Genomic DNA, 15,892 nt, shown 5'->3' on the forward strand with positions numbered 1-15,892 from the left:
AATGCATTGCAAACTATTAACTTTTTTTTTTTTAAGTATGCATTGCTGGGGATGGGGGATAGACAGGTGCGAGGCGAGGGTAGGCGCCCCACGCACCCGCCGCCTCCTGCCCCCGCAAACTTCCCTTTGCATTGATCAGCACGTTACGTCAGTATTGATAAGTTTGCAAAAAGCCAAAGTCAAGTGCAATCGCGCGGCACACCGACCCCGGACTTGGGGGGGGGAGATGCAACGAGCGCTCCGCGGGCCCGGGAGCCGGCTGCAGGCAGGGCAGCGGCGGCGCCAGCGCCTCTCGGAGACGCTGCCTCCCCCCTACTCCTCTCCTCCCACCCCATCCCCGGCCGCCTCCCCCGGGCGGGCGCCGAGCTCCCCGCCCCGCGCCCTCCTCCCGCGCCCTCCGGGGGTCGGGGGGGGCGCGCGGCTCCCGGGCCCGGCGGCGGCGGCGCGGCGGCGCCGAGGGGCAGCGGGTGGCAGGAGGCCGGGGGGCGCCCGAGGGGCCCCGGGCGGTGGCGCGCAGGGCCCGGACTGCCGGCGGCGGCCCCGGGGCTGGGGGGAGTCCAGCCCGGATATTGAGTGCAGCCATTGAGAAAAGCCAAACTCTTGTGTGTGTGCGTCTCGAATAGCCCCCAAGATGGCCGCCAATGTGGGATCGATGTTTCAATATTGGAAGCGATTTGATCTACGGCGACTCCAGGTTAGTGCGGGCAGCACCGGCCGCGCGGCCGTGGGGAGCCCTCGGGCGCGCCCTGGGCGCACTGGGGAGGTCCCCGGGAGGGCGGTCGGGCGCCCTGGGGAGGCGGGCGGCGGCTGCTGGAGCTCGCAGGGGCTCGACTGCCCGCTGCCTATCGATAGGTATTAGGAATTGATCTCGCCGCTGCTCTTTGTTCGGTTCAATCATCGATTAGCCGCTGCGACCATGGAGAAGCGCTAGTGAGCCCATGGCCCGGGGAGCGAGCCGCCGGGTGAGCGGCGGAGTGAGGCGCGAGGAAGGCAGGGTCTGCGGTCCCAGGCAGGGGGCTGCAGGCGGGACCTCGGGCAACCCCCCTTGCGCCGCACTTTGCGCGCCTCCCAACTTCGCGGCGCCCGGGGAGGCCGCGAAGCGCGCCGCGTGCCTGTCCGCGCCCGGCTGGGGCTCGGGCGAGGGAGGGAGGGAGCTGGCGGCTGGGAGGAGGAGGAGGAGGAGTGGGGGGGAGGCATCCGGGGTTGGCTAGGAGGCGGCTCCGCGCCCCGCCGCCCGCCAGCACCTCCGCCACTGCCGCCCGCCTAGCTGCGCAGCCCGGACGCGCCGCCACCCAGGGGCCGCTGCTGCCGCCCCAGCCGCTGCAGCCGCCGCCGCCGGACTGGCCGCCTGCACCGGCAGATCTCTCCTCGGGCCGGGTTCTCGGGGTTCGTCTTTGCCTCTTGCTTTATCCCCCTCGCCAACCTCTTTCCAAGTCTAGGTGGGGACTGGCGGTGGTGATGGGCCCGGGGCGCGCGCAAGTTTGCGCTCCTGCCTCAGGGGCCTTGGAGAGCCGGGAGCTGCGCAGAGCAGGTGACTTCGGGCTCTCCGGCCCACTGGAACTTTTAAATAGAAGATTCCCTCGCTGTTTTCTGCCTCCTGCTTTTCCTCTCGGCCACTCCTCTCTTTCCTCCTCTCTCTAGTCTCTTCTCTCTCTTTTCCCTCTCCCTCCCTGGGGCGACTCCCTTCCAAACTCCAGCACTTTATCCCCGTTCCACCTTTTTCTGGGAGTCTGTGTGTCTCCTCCAGATTTGGGGGTTATTCTTGCTGACCCAATAGGAGACTGGGCCGCGGGGTGGAATCTCGCAGAGAACTGCGCACAGAAGGCACAACGCTAGCCTCTGTCCTTTCCCAGGTGTTCCAGGATGCTCCTGACAAGCCCCCAATCCCAGGAGTCTCACCGAGGTGCGGTGGGAACAAGGGGCGGGGAAGTGGTGTTGGTTACCGGGAGATTAAAGCATCCTGCCTTGGCCTTGACATTCTTGGAAGAAGGGAGAGCATCAGTCTGGAGATAAAAAAGGACCCGCTTTTTTTTTTTTTTTTAATCCGCCTGCAAATCTCGTTAAGTTTCTTCTGATAAGTGGTTCCAGTGCCCCCCTCCTCCTGGTGGCTTCCCAACCCCCCTCCTTTCTAACCCCTCACTCCCCGCAGGCCCCCTCCTTCAAAGCCAGTGAGCTGGAGAGAAAATCGGGGCACTCAGGCATGCAGTTAATAACTGCAAGTGCCTTGCAATTCCAGGTCCTCACTCGAGTTGGGGCTACAGTTTGGTGGCCATCTGAGGCGGGCAGGGCTGTGAGCTGTGGTTGCTGTTTTAAATGATGCTAAAGTGGCCTTTCTGGAAGAGTGGGGGATGGGGGAGGGAGAGGGAGAGAGAGAGAATGGGAGAGAGAGTTGGGCAGCCACATTGGGCTTGGCACGAAGGCCAATGGTAATCGTATTCCCTGCTAATGTTTGTAAATGAGACCCGGGCACGGCTGGGGGACAGCGTCTTTATTTATGATTGATGTTCTGTAACATAAGGAATGACAAGAACGTGGCAGACAAGAGGAGAGGAACCAGAAGGGCTGGCGAAAGCCCTTTGCAGGGTCCTATTGTTATTCTGGGCTGGAGAAAATTTCCGCGGCGAGATTTACAGCGCTGGTATTTGCTCCCGGTTGGCCGGAATGTCAGTTAACACAATTTTCATTAGATAACTCGTTTTCAATCCGGGGAGCTTGGGCTGCTACCGGGAGGTGGAGTGAGACCTGGGCTGGGTGCTGAGGGGTGGGTGCGGCTCCCAGGGGGCTGATTTCTGAGCTGGAGTGGAGGGGGTGTTGAACCTCAAGTCTCTCCTGTCTCAGGCTCAGGGGTCTTTTGTGGAGCTGTTGAGGTCACCCAGATCTTGATTCCAGTTGGACTCCCATTGATCTGGGAACCCTTTGTTAGGGTTTTAGAAGATGCTGAGGTGAGAAAGCAAATTTGAACTGGAAAGGATGAAGATGGGGGTGGTGGAAAGCCTTGTTCAGGTGATGGGAAAATAGAGCCAGGACCTCTCCCTGCACAGGGTATATACTTAGGGTGCAGGAGGGAGGGATATGTTCATTAAAACAATGGCTGGTGTGTTTGACACAAAAGGAGAGGGCTCTGGGGAAAGGGTTAACCTCATTTACATGGATATTAAGTGGGGGGTGGGTTGTCCCTTTGGAGTTTGAAAAGCTGTACACTTTAAGAGAACAGAGGTACATGTGGCAGCGGTGTACAAACACTGAGGCCCTCACATCTGCCGTGGTCTCCACCCTTGTCCTGAAACGTTCAGGTTTTCCCCTGCCCAACAGTCCTGCGCCCCCAACCCAGCCCCATATTCTCACTGATGGCATTTTTGTTGGAACCGGATTATGAGCCTAAGCACTTTCGCCTCGGATCATCTCTTGTGCATAACGCTAATGACTCCTGTGCCACACTTTTATTTTCATTTTTTTCCCCTTCCCACTTTCCGTTTACAGGGGAGATAGCTAGAAAGGAAAACTTCAGCTGGCTCGTTCCAAGATCTGGGTAGGAAAGCTGGGCCCCCACTGCAGGCCCCGTGCAAGCCAAGAGCTTTGGGCTCACTTGTCCCGTGGCCCCGGATGTTTGTGAGTGTGAGGAGGTGTGTATAGCTTCAATTCAGTGGTTTCATGCAGCCTGGTCGCTGAGCGTTGGAGTGGCCAGGGCAGCAAAGTCGGCCCATGTCCCCAGGCCAGACCATGCTACCAGCGCCACTCCGATACTGGCAAGAAAGGTGACCTTGTACTGGCCCATGCACAGGCCTCTGGAAGTATATATTTTTCAAATATAGAAGCAGTCTGGTTATTATTCCTTCCAGTGCCATCTCTGGGCACAGTGGGGCTGTTTTCCTAGGATGGGAGTCTGTCAGCAGTCTTAAAGATGGTGAAGATGCTGTGACATTTGGTACCCTGCTCCAGGATCCCTGAAACTGCTTCCCTCTTTCTTTGCTGCTGGTTTTTCTCTCGGCTGCTGGCAGTCCAGGAAACGAGAAGAAATAAAATTCTATCCCAAAGTTAATGCTAGGCATATTTCATTTGGTTATAAGATTGCTTTATGGTGAACATTACTAATGCAGTATTTTTTTATGGCTTTTCTGTGTATAGTCGTCGTAACCGGATTCATACCTTTATGATTTTCTTTTTCTGCTTTACTTTGCCACTTTTTTTAATGATGCTCTGGGTCCAGTCTCTCGTGATATCTTTTTTTTTTCCTTCAAAGAGTGTTAATCAAGCTAACAAGAGTTGGTGCTCAGTCTGAATGCACATCTGTTTCTTGGGAGAAAAGAGGTTGACTGGAAGGATCACACTGTACGAACTTGGGAGGAAAAGGCAAATTCTGTTGGGGTGTGAGCCTTTAGGGAGGAAAACTGATGGGTCCTCAAATGAGATAAGCTGGACTTTTTGTAAGGAGTTTTGGAGAAACTTCTAGGAAGGCTCAATTTCTTGGCATACGGGAGATGGGACTTGATGGAATGTTTTTCTCAGCTCAAAGTTTAGAAAAGAGCGTGGATGTGATTAAAATATTATAACCTTATGATATTCTGAAGTGCATAAATTTTACATATCAGCCACAGAGAGTTTAGACATCCATTAGAGCCTCTGACAGCTTGACTTATCTAAATGTGCTATCATTTAACAATGTGTCAAAATTCCTCTTTCTTTAGATGACAGCAGTAAATAAGCTATCAGCCCTGTTGGCGGAATCCTAACTTTGGAAACTTCACTGTAATAGAATTGCTGCCGAGGTGCGAGCATGAGCAGACCAGGCTTGGTGCGGCCCGGGCCCAGGCCCATGAGATGGACTGGCATTAGGTGAAGGCTGTGGGAGGTTGAAGCGGGAGGAGAGGGAGTGGTGGGAGACAGAGGGACGAGGGGAGATTTCTAGCAGCAGCTCTGTGAATATGACCAAACCCAATTGGCCAGCCCCCTGGACCCTTCCAGGTCCAACCAGTGGGTGACCCCATTCCATCTGCCTCTCCAATTCATTGCAAGCCACACCCTGTGAGCCTATTTTGCAGAAGGAGCTAGAAACAGGTGTTGAGAATTTATATAAAGAACCCAGCAGTCTTTTCTGGGCATCCCAAAATTCTGAATTTCTCAACTCGACAGAAATTGCTTCCCAAAGATGGGCCTCTCTTTGAATGCTGAAAGAAAAATGAGCAACGTCTCATCCTTGACCGCTTTTGCTGTTGGAGGTCTCGAAGTTTCTTTTATTAATACCTGAATTCACTGTAGAAAATTGTGAAACCACGAACAAGCCTAAAGAAGCAAATCAGCGTCTCGGTGGGTTATTTCAGATGAGCACGGTGCTATTTTGACCAGAGGGAACAGCTTTTCCGATGATGGTGGTGTTTTATTTTTTCTTTCCTTTCCTTTTTCTTTCTTTCTTCTTTTTTTAAACTCTTCTGTTAAAGGGAGGATTCTGTCTTCGAACTTGACGTTCTGTTGTGGAAACCTTTCTTCCGTCAGATAGAATTTCAAACGTGAGCACCTCAGCTGGTGCTAAATTTGATCCTGACTGATGGTCGAGGTGGCTATCCAAAAACTATGGTTTTCTCTGTTGCTTTCTGAAAGGGCTGAATTTCTGGTGGCTTCCAGTTGTCTAACTCAGACTGAGCCTGGCAGAGTTTGAGTGTGGGAAGGGGACTGAGGTAGTGGCCTGCCTTTGTTTCTGGCTTCGGAAATCAGGGTTCAGTCGTCTGTTTGATTTTTCTGTCTGGGGGATGCTCTTTCTTAATGACAGCGGCTTATTTCAAAGGTGTCAGGGAAGGTGGAAGTAGTAGGCAGAGGGGAAGGGCCCCAAGAGCAGCTAAGAAGTACAGTCTCTAGCACTCCTGGGTGAATCCCCTAACATTCCAAGTCTCCCATTTCTTAATCCATCACATAGACTGGTTGTGCTCATCTGGTTTGCTGTACTCGGTTGCTGTAAAGGGAAGGATGCTGACATACTTTGTGTGCCAGTTAAATGTATTGCCATTTCATGACCTCAGGGCCCATTTTGGCAGTGATGAGGAGCCATTGGCCTCTTGAGCAGAATTTTGAGACCAAAAAAATCATGTCTGGAATGGAGTTCTTGGTTTCTAAGCCTTGAGGATCCCTTCAGAAAATGGTTTGTAGTGTTCTGTAGGATATGAACAATCAATTCCTATCATACTTAATTTAAAAATCCAGGGTCCTTTCCCCTGATTGTAAGACTCCAGGTAGTCGAGCCCCGCCCTCCCCCCCCGCGCGCCCCCCCCCACCCCGCCGTTATCCTTCTGACTTCATCTCCAGCATCTCTCCTCTCCTCACTCTGTTCTAGGCACAGTGGTCTTTTGGTGCCTCGTCAAGCACATTCTTACCTCAGGAACTTTGCACTTGCAGTTCCCTCTGCCTGGGATGCTTTTTCTCTTGATCTTCCATGGCTGGCTCCTTTGTGGTCTCATCCCAAACACCTGAAGAAGCTTCCACTACCCTTTAATGTGCAAATGTGCTTCCCCTTCTTTAAGGAAGGTGTTTCCCTGAAGGTTTCAACCTCATGACCTTCCCAGGGGTGGCTTCTCTCTAGGCTTTTTAAAAACCATCTAGGTCTGCCATCAGGGTTGGCAAACTTTCTGTAAAGAGGCGGATAATAATATGCTTTTGCCTTTGTGAACCACGTGGTCTATGTTGCAAGCACGCAGTTTTGCCACCGTGGCATGAAAATAGCCATAGACAAGAAAAATGAATGTGAATGGTTGTGTTGCAGTAAAAGTTTACAGAAACAGGTGAAGGGCTGGATTTGGCCTGAAGGCCATTTGCTGAGTCTGGTCTACAGGTTTGTAATGATGGTGGTAGCATGGCTGAGGTGTTTACCTTTCCAGTTAAGAGTGTTAGGGTAGATCACACGTAGTTCCAGAAACTTGTTCTCTACCCTTTCCCTCAAGAGGGAAGTAGGAGGAGCCAAGATGGTGAGGTGCCCTTGTCTGGCTTCCAGTCCTGGCTCCATCACCTATTGGCTGTGTGATTTTTGGATGGGTCACTTAACCTCTCTAAGCCTTATTTCCTTGTCTCTAAATGGAACTAATAGTAATCTCCACCTTTTAGATTGTTCTTAAAGATTAAAGCACTTTAAATGTGAAAGTGCTTAGCACAGTTTGGGACACACAGTTACTGTTCCATAAGTGTTTTACTTCTTATTGTTGTTGGTATTTTTAGAGAGGAAGAGAGGAGTGAGAAAACCAAATGAGCAGTGGATCCTGGAATTTGCTGGCCTTGCAAGCTTGTTTTAGAGATTACTGGGCACTTTTTCTCTTCTCTCTTCCTCCATTGGGGGCTTACTATATTAATATATTACTAATATTATATGTGATGTCTTATATCTTGGGAGCTCAGACTACAGAGGTTGCAGGCTGGGAGCTATGTCTGGATCACGGATGTATCTGTCCAGATTAGTGCAATATTTAAAAACACTTTTTTTTAATATAAGCTTCTCAGCATTTAAAATACAGAAGATGTTACCTAAGAAATTCAGATATCCAGTATCCTGTACAAGTCCAACACTCTGGCTGCGCTCAGTAGGGAAAGGAGACCTAGCGAGGGCATGGCATGCAGAGGGGACGGTGGTGCAGAGACCCTGGGCTGAGCGTCTGCAGTGGGTCAGACGGCTCCAGGGGCCATGAGGCAGGTCCCTGTCAAGGCCACTGGCTGCCATTCTCCAAGTGCCAAATGTCAGATGAGGCTGCATTCTCAGAAAAACCGAAAGGCCCTGACCAGCTTCATGAAGACGCATGATTAGTCTGCTGTCTCTGCTTTTCCTCAGTAGCTCAGTCACCCTCAAAATGGGCCAGCAGCTGCCCCCTCCTTCCTAGTCCTTTCCCTATACATCCCCTCTGCCATCCTTCAGCTGAATGAAACAGCAGTTCCAAGATACGCATTTGTCATTAAAAAGAAAGAAAGAGAAAAAAATCAATCCTCCAACCTCTTTGGCCTGAGCTGGTTGTCTGCCCCAGAAGCCCGGAGCCGAGCAGTGCTTAAGACTCTCCGAGCCGCCGTCGCTCAAACTCGACGGGGTAAGTGGCTCCCCGGGAACCATTATGGTCGATTGACTTGTCCAGCCAGCTGTTTGGAACGTGGGTGCTGCCGACAGAGAGACCACAGGGGTCACCAGGACAGCCGGGCCGAGTGCAGATTTCCTCAAGAGAGGCAGTCATGCAGAGGCACTCAGAGGCTGGGGGCACCTGTTTGAGATGTTGGTCCATTATGAGTGTCCATGGGCTCCAGGGATCTGAGGTGTGTAGTGTGGGCTGCAAAATCAAGCCCTGCAGTCTCCCACTCCCAGAGATATTTAGTGAGGACTTGGAGCCAGGGGACCTGGCTCTATCCCAGCTCTGCCACTTACCAGCTGTGTGACCTTGGGCAAATCACTTAACCTTTTTGAGCCTCGGTTTTCTCTCTTGTGTAAAATAGGGATGATAGTAGTATCTGCCTCCTTAAGGATTGTGGATTAAGTGAGTTAGTGCATGTGAAGTGTGAAATCTGTGCCTAGCACATAGATGTGCTATATAATGTTAATAATAATAACTGCCGTTGTCCTACACTTTGAAAATGTATTGGTTTAGCCAAAAAAATTCATTCAGGATTTTCCATAAGATGGTACAGAAAAACATGAACAAACTTTCTGGCCAACCCAATATATTCATCACTCACAGTATAACTAAAAATTGTGTAAATTATAATAAGTAAATATCATAAATACTATAAATAATAATAATATACTGGCAATATCATGGTGAACCGGAAGACAGAGTGCCAGTCCTCACTTAGCCCACAGACAATGGAGGGGGCTGGATGCATATCTTATTGGACAAATGGGTGTCTAGTCACACACGGACATTTGATTCTGAGATAGCATGTGGCAGAAAAAACTGCCTGAGTCTGAGCATCAAGGGAGCCTTCCTGGAAGGAGTGACCCTTTAGTCAAGGTGTCAAGGACAAGGTCAGGGAAAAGCATCCCTGGGAATAGCATGTGCTAATACCTTGAGGTGGGTGGAAAAACAGTGCGTGCAAGAAACTGGAGGAAGGCAGTGAAGCTGGTCACAGATTCTGAGTGGCTATTGTGGTGGTGATTTAGTCGCTAAGTGGTGTCCGACTCTTGCAACCCCATGGACTGCAGCCTACCAGGCTCCTCTGTCCATAGGATTTCCCAGGCAAGAATACTGGTATGGGTTGCCATTTTCTTCTCCAGAGGATCTTCCTGACCCAGGGATCGAACCCAGGTCTCCTGCATTGCAAGCAATTTCTTTACCGACTGAGCCAGGAAGCCCTGTTGGACCCACCTTTATGCTCACTCTTGGCATCTGTCAGTTGGGAGTAAGGATGAAGTATAAAATAAGATTATTTAGCACATGTGTGGCCTGGAGTGAATCTATCTCAGTGAGTACTTTGTAAAGTATTCAAACACTGTATCAGCCTTTGCTGTTGTTCAGTTGCTAAGTCTTATCTGTCTCCTTGTGACCCCATGGACTACAGCACACCAGTCTCTGTCCTCCACTATCTCCCAGAGTTTGCTCAATTCATGTGTTGAGTCGGTGATGCTATCTAACCATCTCATCCCCTGCCACCCCCTTCTTTTGCCTTCATCATTTCCCAGCATCATAGTCTATTCCAATTTATTGGCTCTTTTTATCAAGTGGCCTAAGTATTGGAGCTTCAGCTTCAGCAACAGTCCTTCCAATGAATATTCAGGGTTGATTTCCTTTCGGATTGACTGGTTTGATCTCCTTGCAGTCCAGGGGACTCTCAAGAGTCTTCTCCAGCACCACAACTTGAAAGCATCAATTCTTCCATGCTCAGCCTTCCTTATGATTCAGTTCTCACATTGTACATGACTACTGGAAAAACCGTGGCTTTGACTATACAGACCTTTGTTGGCAAAGTGATATCTCTGCTTTTTAATACGCTGTCTAGGTTTCTCATAGCTTTCCTTCCAAGCCTTAAGTATTGCTTTTATTTTTTTAACAAGGTATACAGCCCAATTCTGTTGCAAAATACGCCCAGTTCCCCAACTCCTGTTTATCTAGGGATCATGGCACTGCGCCATCAGGATTCAAATCCCAGTTCTGCTTCTTCCTAGCTGTGTCCCTTGGGTAAGTTAGTTCCTCTTTCTAAGATTTGGTTTTCTCAGCTATCAGGTGGATATAACAATGGTACCTTCCAGTGGTGGCCCTGAGAAGGCACCTTGCAGATCTTTGTCTGTAGGGAGTGTGATGGGCAGGTGGCACCAGATCCTGCCCTTGAAGATCACCTGCAGCTGCCACAGCCAGGGACTGAGTGTAACGGGGACTAGGAGCAGACTGGTTCCTGGGACACATGGGACTCATTTGCAGGCACTGGACTCCTCTGCAGTCTAGGGTGCTTCCACTAACCAACCAACCTTACTTACCAACTTTCCTTCCTTCTTCTCTCACTCACGCCCTCCCTCCCTCCCTCTCTCTATTCTGGCTCCCTCCTGCAGGGTGCAGGTATTGATCCTGATAAATCTCTTTGTCTTATAATCCTGCCTTTGTATCTTCTTCTCAAAGGACCACAGTTTCCTACAGGAAAGATGAAATGAGGTTTGGACGTCTACCTAAGGCACCTAGTGCATAGGAGGTGCCCAGTTGAGCTATCTTTTATGTCTTGTTGGGAACCTGGGTGGTATCACTCTGAGCATTGCCTCTTTCTGGTTGCCTGTTCTCACCTGGGCCCACTGTGTGATTAGGTCCTCCGTTCCCTTCGTTGTTTCGCTCTCGTTTCCTGACATGCCTCCCCTTTTTATTCAAGCACGCTGGCCTCCTCACTGTTCCTTGAACACACCAAACATATTCCAACCTCGGGGCCTTTGTACATGCTGTTCCCATTGCATTTCCCAGATGTCTCCTTAGTTTTGTCTCACTCCATTCAGTCCTCTATTTAAATATTATGTCTTCGGAGAGGTCCTCCCTAAGCTTCCAGAATGCCTTCCCGCCCCCTGCCCCATTTACTGCTATCTGCTTTACCTGATGTGATAATATGTATTTATTTGTTCGTTTGTTTACCATCTGTATTCCTTCCTGGGCTTCCCTGATAGCTCAGATGGTAAAGAATCTGCCTGCAATTTAGGAGACCAGGGCTCAGTCCCTGGGTCGGGAAGATCCCCTGGAGAAGAGAATGACAACTGACTCCATTGTTCTTGCCTGGAGAATTCCATTGACAGAGGAACCTGGTGGGCTACAGGTTATGAAGTCACAAAGAATTGGACATGACTGAGCAACTAACACACACAGATTCCTCCCTGAGAAGGGCAAGGACATAGTAAGTTCTTAATAAATATTTGGATAATGGAGTGGATGAATAGCACAGGAAGGGTAAGGTGGGAGCACCTGCCTTGACTCTACCTTGGGAGGCAGTCCTGGGGGACCCAGCTCCTCCCAGACCCCCAGCTTCTTCACCCATCACTGGCTCTTGAAATTCTCTCACTCTGTGATTGGGAACTGGGCACAGGCCTCAGACTCGCAGCGAACAAGGGTTTATCTTTAGCTCTGTGAGTCTTGCTTTAGAAACTGGTGACCCCAATTCCGGCCTGGGAAGTAGCTCCCATCCTAATTAATAAATCCATTAATTAATTGCTGGGGCAGGCTGTGGACCGTTAGCAGTGATTTGGTGGCCTCAGTCACATACAACTCAAAGCAGGTTCCTGCAGTCTGTGAGATGGCTGTTGTTGGGGGGTACAAGATAGCCAGTTAACATGTTTTGGGATCCAGGTGACATTCTTCTCCCAAAGCCTGGTTCATGGGTCCATATGATTGGCCCAGCAGGCATCAAAGAGGGATCAAGGTCTCTGGACAGTGTCACTAGAGTTGGGGGGATTTCCTGCTCAGTATCCCCTGGGACTGCTAGGTTATAATCAGGCAGGAAGTCAGGATTGGAGTCTCCCCTTCCCTTTTATGGCTAAGATACACTGTCCAGGCCTCAGTTTTATTGTCTAAAATAGAGCTTCCCGGGGTTGTTGAGACAGATTATTCATTCATTCACTTAATGAACATTATTCAGCACCTGCTGTGTGTCACGTGCAATGTAAAGTGCTGGGAGTGCAGCAGTAAACAAAACAGACCAAGTTCTTGCCCTCATAAAGCTTTTCTTTCACAATCGCCTGGAGATAGAAGTACTTTTCTCCAAGGCTGTGAGAGGTAAAAAATGACAAACCAATACAGACACAGCCTAGGACTGGGCATGCTGTAAGCCTTCCCCAAATGGTGACTGTTGTTACTCATGGTCTTTATTAACAGCAGTAATAATAACTATGATGATGATGATTCTGGGAGGTAATTTCCTGCTGAATTTCAGTTACCCTGGGAGCAGTACCTGAAATGATTTGAGCATGGGCTTTGGACCCTGGCCTTGCTGTTTCCTAACTGGGATGCCTTGGGTGATTCACTGGATTTCTCAAAGTGTTAGTTTCCTTATCTGTAAAATGTGAATTAAATACAGCCTTTACCTCATAGAGACCTTATGGGGGTGCTGATGCAGTGACTGGTAACTGACTGTGGCTCCGATCATGAACTCCTTATTGCCAAATTCAGACTTAAATTGAAAGTAGGGAAAAACCGCTAGACCATTCAGGTATGACCTAAATCAAATCCCTTATGATTATACAGTGGAAGTGAGAAATAGATTCAAAGGATTAGATCTGATAGACAGAGTGCCTGAAGAACTGTGGGCGGAAGCTCGTGACATTGTACAGGAGGGAGAGATCAAGACCGTCCCTAAGAAGAAGAAACAAAAAGTCAAAGTGGCTGTCTGAGGTAGCCTTACAAATAGCTGTGAAAACAAGAGAAGTAAAAGGCAAAGGAGAAAAGGAAAGATACACCCATTTGAATGCAGAGTTCCAAAGAATAGCAAGCAGGGATAAGAAAGCCTTCAATAATCAGTGCAAAGAACTAGAGGAAAACAATAGAGTGGGAAAGACTAGAGATCTCTTCAAGAAAATAGAGATACCTAGGGAACATTTCATGCAAAAATGGGCTCAATAGAGGACAGAAATGTTATGAACCTAACAGAAGCAGAAGATATTAAGAAGAGGTGGCAAGAATACACAGAAGAACTGTACAAAAAAGATCTTCATGACCCAGATAATCACAATGGTATGATCATTCACTTAGAGCCAGACATCCTGGAGTGTGAAGTCAAGTGGGCCTTAGAAAGCATCACTATGAACAAAGCTAGTGGAGATGATGGAATTCCAGTTGAGCTATTTCAAATCCTAAAAGATGATGCTGTGAAAGTGCTACGCTCAACATGCCAGCAAATTTGGAAAACTCAGCAGTGGCCACAGGACTGGAAAAGGTCAGGTTTCATTCCAATCCCAAAGAAAGGCGATGCCAAAGAATGCTCAAACTATGGCACTCATCTTACACGCTAGCAAAGTAATGCTCAAAATTCTCCAAGCCAGGCTTCAACAGTACGTGAACTGTAAACTTCGAGATGTTCAAGCTGGCTTTAGAAAAGGCAGAGCAACCAGAGATCAAATAGCCAACATCCGTTGGATCATCGAAAGAGCAAGAGAGTTTGAGAAAAATACCTATTTCTGCCTTATTGACTATTCCAAAGCCTTTGACTGTGTGGATCACAACAAACTGTGGAAAATTCTTCAAGAGATGGGAATACCAGACCACCTGACCTGCCCCTTGAGAAATCTGTATGCAGGTCAGGAAGCAACAGTTAGAAATGTACATGCAACAACAGACTGGTTCCAAATTGGGAAAGAAGTACATCAAGGCTGTACATTGTCACCCTGCTTATTTAACTTCTATGCAGAGTACATAATGAGAAATGCTGGGCTGGAAGAAGCACAAGCTGGAGTCAAGATTGCCGAGAGAAATATCAATAACCTCAGACATGCAGATGACACCAGCCTTATGGCAGAAAGTGAAGAAGAACTAAAGAGCCTCTTGATGAAAGTGAAAGAGGAGAGTGAAAAAGTTAGCTTAAAGCTCAACATTCAGAAAACTAAGATCATGGCATCTGGTCCCATCACTTCATGGCCAATATATGGGGAAACAATGGAAAGAGTGAGAGACTTAATATTTTTGGGTTGCAAAATCACTGCAGATGATAATTGCAGCCATAAAATTAAAAGATGCTTGCTCCTTGGAAGAAAAGTTATGACTAACCTAGGTAGCATATTAAAAAGCAGAGACATTACTTTGCCAACAAAGGTCCATCTAGTCAAGGCTATGGTTTTTCCAGTAGTCATGTATGGATGTAAAAGTTGGATTATAAAGAAAGCTGAGCACCAAAGAATTGATGGTTTTGAACTGTGGTGTTGGAGAAGACTCTTGAGAGTCCCTTGGACTGCAAGGAGATCCAACCAGTCCATCCTAAAGGAATCAATCCTGAATATTCATTGGAAAAACTGATGCTGAAGCTGAAACTCCAATACTTTGGCCACCTGATGTGAAGAACTGAGTCATTTGAAAAGACCCTAATGCTGGGAGGGATTGGGGGCAGGAGGAGAAGAGGACGACAGAAGATGAGATGGCTGGATGGCATCACCGACTCGATGGACATGAAAGTGAAGTCGTTCAGTCGTGTCCGACTCTTTGCGACCCCATGGACGGTAGCCTACCAGGCTCCGCCGTCCATGGGATTTTCCAGGCAAGAATACTGGAGTGGGCTGCCATTTCTTTCTCCAGGGGATCTTCCCAAACCAGGGATCGAACCCGGATCTCCTGCACTGCAGACAGACGCTTTACTGTCTGAGCCACGTCTCAGAGTCTCAATGGACATGAGTTTAAGTAAATTCCGGGAGTTGGTGATGGATAGGGAGGTGTGCTGCAGTCCATGTGGTCACAAAGTGTTGGACACGACTGAGCGACTGAACTGAACTGATGCAGTGAAGCGTGGAAAGCTCTTAGCACAGAGCATGGTCATTCCTAGGAAATGAGAGCATCTAATATTACTTTTACTATCACTGTCATCATCATTGTTATTTTTGTTCACCTCCTGGTCATCACTAGCCAGCAGTAAGGTGGACCAGATCCTTGCAGAGAGGCACTGGATGGGAGGTCAGCCTCTCCAAATACCGCTTGGCTGGCTGTAGCAAGACCAGGCTTGACGTTTGCTTTGGAACATCAGAAGGAGGCCCTCTGTGCAGAAGTCCTGACAGTTTTTGAACAAATAGTTCTTTCAGCGTTCAATGCACGCTGAACAGTGTTTAGAGCCCTTGACGAATATTATCTCATTTAATTCTCACAACCCTAGCACAAGAAAACTACTACTATCCTGCTTTTACAGTTGAGCAGATTGAGGAGGCACAGAAGGTTAAGTTCAAGGCCATATTGTCAGCAAGCAGCAGAGCTTCAATTCTAATCCAGGACTCAGATCCATTGGGCACTCATGTCCCTGCTCTCCACTCACTAGGGGCCAGAGGTCCCTCTTCCGGAGCCCATCTCCCAACTCCCTGCCCCGCTCTCAGGGTTCCCCACCTATAGTCATTATGCCTGTGCTTTCCCCTTTATTTTTAAACATCTTAAAACACCTCATCATTGTCAACTCATGGAAATGAGTCCAGACTCACAAGCATGAGAGACATAGGTTAGGGACGTAGGTGGGAGGTTATGAATAACACAGGAAAGATGCCTGTCTCCTGTCCTGGAAAATGAGCACCACCCAGCCATCCATCCCTGGCCCACCCGCCAGAGTCCAGAACTGCGTGGTACGCCCTGTCGTTGGGCCTGTGTTCCACAAAATGAAATTCTCCATCCGGGCTGATAATAAGCGGGTATTGATTGCTGCCTTGGTCATTATCAAGATTTATTTAGTCGATATGGCTTCCTCGGTCAATAAATCGTGTCGTTGATAAAGAAAGAAGGGGATAGACCTGTAGGCTTTA

At 48.9% G+C, this 15,892-nt stretch overlaps 1 protein-coding gene across 1 annotated transcript in view; it reads left to right on the forward strand.

Moving 5' to 3' along the window:
* Positions 1–631: 631 nt before the first annotated feature.
* The window catches only part of CUX2 (cut like homeobox 2), a 276,351-nt gene continuing 261,090 nt past the window's right edge, over positions 632–15,892 (forward strand). Inside the window, exon 1 of the mRNA XM_068989833.1 lies at positions 632–694. Coding sequence (XP_068845934.1) covers positions 632–694 — 63 coding nt within the window. The remainder of the gene's footprint in view (positions 695–15,892) is intronic.

The sequence above is a fragment of the Capricornis sumatraensis genome, chromosome 17 (assembly GCF_032405125.1).
Source record: "Capricornis sumatraensis isolate serow.1 chromosome 17, serow.2, whole genome shotgun sequence".
NCBI classification, from domain to species: Eukaryota; Metazoa; Chordata; class Mammalia; order Artiodactyla; family Bovidae; genus Capricornis; species Capricornis sumatraensis.